Source organism: Penaeus japonicus, unplaced genomic scaffold (genome assembly GCF_977035675.1).
Source record: "Penaeus japonicus unplaced genomic scaffold, GWHDUDI00000001_assembly GWHDUDI00000014, whole genome shotgun sequence".
Taxonomy (NCBI): domain Eukaryota; kingdom Metazoa; phylum Arthropoda; class Malacostraca; order Decapoda; family Penaeidae; genus Penaeus; species Penaeus japonicus.
In genome coordinates, this window is record NW_028234416.1 from 18,083,613 (window position 1) to 18,091,112 (window position 7,500).

The 7,500-nt window shown below is 46.6% G+C and overlaps 2 protein-coding genes across 2 annotated transcripts in view; one reads left to right on the forward strand and one right to left on the reverse strand.

Moving 5' to 3' along the window:
• LOC122248074 (phenoloxidase-activating factor 2) overlaps positions 1–5,876 on the forward strand; it is a 16,543-nt gene extending 10,667 nt beyond the window's left edge. Inside the window, exons 6-9 of the mRNA XM_043007891.2 lie at positions 3,674–3,913; positions 4,530–4,731; positions 5,205–5,362; positions 5,644–5,876. Coding sequence (XP_042863825.1) covers positions 3,674–3,913; positions 4,530–4,731; positions 5,205–5,362; positions 5,644–5,650 — 607 coding nt within the window. The 3' untranslated portion in view covers positions 5,651–5,876. The remainder of the gene's footprint in view (positions 1–3,673; positions 3,914–4,529; positions 4,732–5,204; positions 5,363–5,643) is intronic.
• Positions 5,877–6,454: 578 nt separating this feature from the next.
• The window catches only part of LOC122248075 (tryptase-like), a 3,703-nt gene continuing 2,657 nt past the window's right edge, over positions 6,455–7,500 (reverse strand). Inside the window, exons 3-4 of the mRNA XM_086543721.1 lie at positions 7,476–7,500; positions 6,455–6,975 (exon numbers count right to left, since the gene is read on the reverse strand). The exon at positions 7,476–7,500 is cut by the window's right edge and continues 187 nt beyond it. Coding sequence (XP_086399847.1) covers positions 6,969–6,975; positions 7,476–7,500 — 32 coding nt within the window. The 3' untranslated portion in view covers positions 6,455–6,968. The remainder of the gene's footprint in view (positions 6,976–7,475) is intronic.

A 7,500-nucleotide genomic window follows, 5' to 3' on the forward strand; every position in this document is an offset into this window, starting at 1 on the left:
CTCCCCCAATCATCACCCCTGATCATCACCTTCCCCAATCATCACCCCTGATCATCACCTCCCCCAATCATCACCCCTGATCATCACCTTCCCTAATCATCACCCCTGATCATCACCTCCCCCAATCATCACCCCTGATCATCACCTTCCCCAATCATCACCCCTGATCATCACCTTCCCCAATCATCACCCCTGATCATCACCTTCCCTAATCATCACCCCTGATCATCACCTCCCCAAATCATCACCCCTGATCATCACCTCCCCCAATCATCACCCCTGATCATCACCTTCCCCAATCATCACCCCTGATCATCACCTCCCCCAATCATCACCCCTGATCATCACCTTCCCCAATCATCACCCCTGATCATCAACGACCCGGCTCATCACCCCTGATCATCACCTTCCCCAATCATCACCCCTGATCATCACCTTCCCCAATCATCACCCCTGATCATCACCTTCCCCAATCATCACCCCTGATCATCACCTTCCCCAATCATCACCCCTGATCATCACCTTCCCCAATCATCATCCCTGATCATCACCTTCCCCAATCATCACCCCTGATCATCACCTCCCCCAATCATCACCCCTGATCATCACCTTCCCTAATCATCACCCCTGATCATCACCTTCCCTAATCATCACCCCTGATCATCACCTTCCCTAATCATCACCCCTGATCATCACCTCCCCCAATCATCACCCCTGATCATCACCTTCCCCAATCATCACCCCTGATCATCACCTTCCCCAATCATCACCCCTGATCATCACCTTCCCCAATCATCACCCCTGATCATCACCTTCCCCAATCATCACCCCTGATCATCACCTCCCCCAATCATCACCCCTGATCATCACCTAACGACACCACCACCCCCGATCATCACCTCCCCCAATCATCACCCCTGATCATCACCTTCCCCAATCATCACCCCTGATCATCACCTCCCCCAATCATCACCCCTGATCATCACCTCCCCCAATCATCATCCCTGATCATCACCTTCCCCAATCATCATCCCTGATCATCACCTTCCCCAATCATCACCCCTGATCATCACCTTCCCCAATCATCACCCCTGATCATCACCTCCCCCAATCATCACCCCTGATCATCACATTCCCCAAATCATCACCCCTGATCATCACCTCCCCCAATCATCACCCCTGATCATCACCTTCCCTAATCATCACCCCTGATCATCACCTTCCCCAAATCATCACCCCTGATCATCACCTCCCCCAATCATCACCCCTGATCATCACCTCCCCCAATCATCACCCCTGATCATCACCTTCCCTAATCATCACCCCTGATCATCACCTCCCCCAATCATCACCCCTGATCATCACCTCCCCCAATCATCTTCCCAGTGCATCACCTTCCCCCATCATCTACCCTGATCCTCACCTTCCCCAATCATCACCCCTGATCATCACCTTCCCCAATCATCACCCCTGATCATCACCTCCCCAATCAACACCCCTGATCATCACCTTCCCAATCATCACCTGATCATCACCTCCCCCAATCATCACCCTGATCATCACTCCCCAATCATCACCTGATCATCACTCCCCAATCATCACCCCTGATCATCACCTTCCCCAATCATCACCCCTGATCATCACCTCCCCAATCATCACCCCTGATCATCACCTTCCCCAATCATCATCCCTGATCATCACCTTCCCCAATCACCACCCCTGATCATCACCCTCCCTACTCCGCGACCCAGACCATCACCTACCCCAATCATCAACCCTGATCATCACCTTCCCTAATCATCACCCCTGATCATCACCTCCCCAATCATCACCCCTTATCATCACCCTCCCCAATCATCACCCCCTACCATCACCCTCCCCCATCACCCCTGATCATCACCTCCCCGATCATCACCTCCCCCAATCATCACCCCTGATCATCACCTTCCCCAATCATCACCCCTGATCATCACCTTCCCAATCATCACCCCTGATCTGATCATCACCTTCCCCAATCATCACCCTGATCATCACCTTCCCCAATCATCACCCCTCACCCCTGATCATCACCTTCCCCAATCATCACCCCTGATCATCACCTTCCCCAATCATCACCCCTGATCATCACCTTCCCCAATCCACCACCCCTGATCATCACCTTCCCCCATCATCATCCCTGATCATCACCTTCCCCAATCATCACCCCTGATCATCACCTCCCCAAATCATCACCCCTGATCATCACCTTCCCCAATCATCACCCCTGATCATCACCTTCCCTAATCATCACCCCTGATCATCACCTTCCCCAATCATCACCCCTGATCATCACCTTCCCTAATCATCACCCCTGATCATCACCTTCCCCAATCATCATCCCTGATCATCACCTCCCCCAATCATCACCCCTGATCATCACCTTCCCCAATCATCATCCCTGATCATCACCTCCCCCAATCATCATCCCTGATCATCACCTCCCCCAATCATCACCCCTGATCATCACCTTCCCCAATCATCATCCCTGATCATCACCTCCCCCAATCATCATCCCTGATCATCACCTCCCCCAATCATCACCCCTGATCATCACCTTCCCCAATCATCACCCCTGATCATCACCTTCCCTAATCATCACCCCTGATCATCACCTTCCCCAATCATCATCCCTGATCATCACCTCCCCCAATCATCACCCCTGATCATCACCTTCCCTAATCATCACCCCTGATCATCACCTTCCCTAATCATCATCCCTGATCATCACCTCCCCCAATCATCATCCCTGATCATCACCTTCCCCAATCATCACCCCTGATCATCACCTCCCCCAATCATCACCCCTGATCATCACCTCCCCCAATCATCACCCCTGATCATCACCTCCCCCAATCATCACCCCTGATCATCACCTTCCCCAATCATCACCCCTGATCATCACCTCCCCCAATCATCACCCCTGATCATCACCTTCCCTAATCATCACCCCTGATCATCACCTTCGCCAGTCGCCGTCCCTTTTCATCACCTTCCCCAATCATCACCCCTGATCATCACCTTCCCTAATCATCACCCCTGATCATCACCTTCCCTAATCATCACCCCTGATCATCACCTTCCCTAATCATCACCCCTGATCATCACCTTCCCCAATCATCATCCCTGATCATCACCTTCCCTAATCATCATCCCTGATCATCACCTCCCCCAATCATCACCCCTGATCATCACCTTCCCTAATCATCACCCCTGATCATCACCTTCCCTAATCATCACCCCTGATCATCACCTTCCCCAATCATCATCCCTGATCATCACCTCCCCCAATCATCACCCCTGATCATCACCTTCCCCAATCATCACCCCTGATCATCACCTTCCCCAATCATCACCCCTGATCATCACCTTCCCCAATCATCACCCCTGATCATCACCTTCCCCAATCATCACCCCTGATCATCACCTCCCCCAATCATCACCCCTGATCATCACCTCCCCCAATCATCACCCCTGATCATCACCTCCCCCAATCATCATCCCTGATCATCACCTTCCCCAATCATCACCCCTGATCATCACCTTCCCCAATCATCACCCCTGATCATCACCTTCCCCAAATCATCACTTCCCCCCCAAATTCCCATCACCAATCACCCTCTCTCTCCCCAACCAGCCCCAACAACCTGATCGTGCGTCTGGGCGAGCTGGACTTCTCCAACCCCCAGGACTCCCCCGTCTTCCCCCACCGTGACGTCCCGGTCGACAGAATCGTCGTCCACCCTCAGTTCAACCCCCAGACTCTCGCCAACGACATCGCTCTGGTCCACCTCGCGACCCCCGTCAGCAATACGCTCGCCACCAACATCGGCACCGTCTGCTTGCCTTCGCAGGGCCAGTTCTTCAAGGGCTTGAAGTGAGTTTGCTCTGCGTTTTTTTTTTTTTTTTTTTTTTTTTTTGAGGGAGGGGGGGGGGGGGCAGGGTTGATTTTAAGATGGTTGAAGAGAGATTGTTTGTTTTGTTCTCTTTGGGATTAATCACGAAGTGGCTCTGTTGGTTCATTGGGTCGTAGAATATATTTAAACCTTTGGGAGTTATCTTTGAGGGCGGGTGGGGGATGTCTGCTTTTGAAGTTGTTGAAGGAAGTTTGTTTGTCCTTTTGGGTTTTATCTGCTATGAAGTGAATTTGTTAACCTGGCAGTGATCTTTGACGGGGAGTCTGCCTTTCAGATAATCGAAGGAAGTTTGATTGTTCTTTTGGAATTATTTGCTTAAGAGTGCAACCTCCGCATACCGTACATACCGTTAAAGTTATTCCATTTAACCTTTTGGAAATGAATTTTTAGCGGAGATCAGCTCTTGCGGGCGTTGAGGCAAATCTTTACAATTGAAATTACAGATGAATAAACAAATGGCCGTCAGCCCCTTGCCTTGAGAAAAAAAAATCTCCAGCAGAATAAAGGAACAGATAAATGAATAGATAGCTGAATGAATATATCCTCACAAAAGCCCTTCCAACCCTCCTTCCGCAGGTGCGCCGTGTCCGGCTGGGGCGGCGACCCGACCATCCCTGGCAACGCCTTCCAAAACGTCCTTCGCGCTGTGGAAGTTCCCATCGTCGACCCCTTCGCCTGCCAGCACCGCCTGGGGGCGGCCCGCCTCGGCGCCAACTTCACCCTCGACCAGACGTCCTTCGTCTGCGCAGGGGGCGTGGAAGGGAACGACGCATGCACCGTAAGTAGAGGACGAGGGAACACACACACACACACACACACACGAGAGAGAGAGAGAGAGAGGGAGGGAGGGAGAGAGAGAGAGAGAGAGAGAGAGAGAGAGAGAGAGAGAGAGAGAGAGAGAGAGAGAGAGAGAGAGAGAGAGAGAGAGAGAGAGAGAGAGAGAGAGAGAGAGAGAGAGAGAGAGAGAGAGAGAGAGAGAGAGAGAGAGAATGAGAGAGAGAGAGAGAGAATGAGAGTGAGAGACAGAGAGAGAGAGGGGGTGGAGTGAGAATGAGAGACAGATGCATAGGGGTGCATAGATAAAAAGAGACAAAGTGAGAGAGAGAGAGAGAGAGACAAAGACAAAGAGGGAGAGAGAGGTAGAGAGGAAGGAGAGGAGATGAGTGGAGAGAGAAAAGCGAGAATCACATCTTAAAAAAAATACCTCCCACTGCCCCATCAGCACCTCAGTTTCCCTCATTGACCTTCCAGGGTGATGGTGGTTCCCCGCTTGTCTGTCGAAACGATAACGACAACAGCTGGACTGTCGTCGGCTTGGTTGCCTGGGGTCTCGGCTGCGCTCAGAGGGAAGTCCCGGGTGTCTATGTCAACGTTGCCTCGTATGTCAACTTCATTAGACAATTTGTGAGGTAAGTGAGAGTGAATCACTTGGTATTTTCACCGTTGTGGCGGCGGGAAGAGCAGATGGAATTGTTTTTGCGATTCACCTTTATTTCGAAAAAAAAAAAATCATTCATCTTTTAATCTTGATTTGAATACCCAAGCGTTACTTTTATACAGATGCGTTAGTGGAAATATGCAAATCCCTTAAAAAAAGAATATGTGACCTTGATCATGGAATATTTTCAATTGGGAATAAGATCAAGGACAATAGATATTCTTCTTTTACAAAATCACTCTCTCGCCCCAGGTTCTGAGACACCGAGGACAAACGAAGAAACTTGATGGATGTTGTAAAGAAAACTACAGAAAACTTGTTGCACAATGAGAGAACACCGCTCTTACGGTCCCCTGTGATATTACCTCACTTCATACAAATCTGAATTATCATTCTCATTATCATTATCCTTCTGTATCGCGGTGAAGTAAACTAGAAACATTGGTTATTTATGTATATACCCTTTTAATAAAACAGTATTGGGATCACTTCGCTTCATTGTCGGATCTACAGGAGGGAAAGGGGGGGGGGATTGAAGGAGTAGCTTAGCTCCAGTATTTTTTTAGTTGCTATAACTGGTAGGTGTAAAGCACAAATTACCAAAGCAACAAGGAATATGAATAAAATTTATGGCTTTCACTTATATACGTCCTCGCTGAGTTTTATATATATCCCCTTCCCCCCCTCCCCTCCCAAAATATTTCGCCTAAAACCGTGTAAGAAAATAAATACGGATCCCCTAAATCTTCAGTTCAGCAGTAAACAGAAAACGGAAGAATTTTTTTTTCTCCCACGTAGGTTCCTAAGGTAAAATGAAACACCGTTGTCGATTAAGTTAAATACCCTCGAGTTATCATTAAATAACAGGTAAATACGACAAAGGGAAAAAAGAAACGAAATCAAACAATATATCATTATTTGATGACCTTGTCAAATACATTGCACAAAGGATGACCATTATAAAGATAATGTTAATATAACACCAAAAATTAGGATTTTTTTTTTCATCTGCATGCATTCTTATCTTCGTAATAAAGGAAGGGTGAGAGAGAAACAAGAAAAATCTTATTAGGTAATTTATTGCATCATTAGAAACAAAAGTATAAGATCACAGCAGTAGTAACAAAAATCATCCATCCCGCCCAAGGCTTTATTAGAGTATTATAATGCCCCTTAAGTCCTGTGTAGAGGAATTTCCACCCTTACGAACGCTATAAAGAGGACAACCAAGAGATAGTTTCTTCCTTTCTCTCTCCTTGTCTTTTCAAGTAAAACAATTATTCGTGCCCTGAGAAAATAAATATTATAATACATCCATTCCCATTTATATTTTTTTCTGTAAAAAAGTACAACTGAAAATATGATAAACTAATCCTGGCGTAACAATCAAGAAATACACACGTAACCCTTAGATCTCCAGGCAAATCACGAACCTATAAACATTTCCCAGAAACCACAATCATCGTTATCATCACCTTTATTATCATTTATTAAATGACTTTGGGGTATGTACATATGAATATATCAATAAGTTTCTTTTCTGTAGGAAGGAGGGCTCTTCGTATGCGCCTTTTCTTTTAAGATCTGTGAACATAAAAAGGAATTGGCATTAATAAGTGAGCGGGAAATTAAAGTTTATATATTCGTTGTTCTTGTAAAAATGGATAATGTATATCTGTCTACTGATTATTGCATATAAAGGAATTATACTCTATATATTGAACTAGGGTGATTAACGTTGTTATCATACTGTATAGGAAAAGGATTTACTGTATATCAAATTACTGTGAATTCCGTGGTGCATGAGAACGGAAATGGAAAAATATACATATGTGAAATATCTACTACACGTACGGAATAGGGAAACATTGCTTGAATGTTTATCTCATCTAGATAAAAAAGAAAATTTGATAAAAAAACAACATATATACAAAAAAAAACATATCTATCTATCATCTACCCATTACACCAAGCACTCAACGCATCTAACATACAAAAAAAAAAAAAAATCACTCTTCCCATCTACCTTTCAAACAATCCGTAAATCCATCACTCAAAACAAACATGTCATGACGTCACCTCACCTCACATATTGCCTAATGAAGTTCA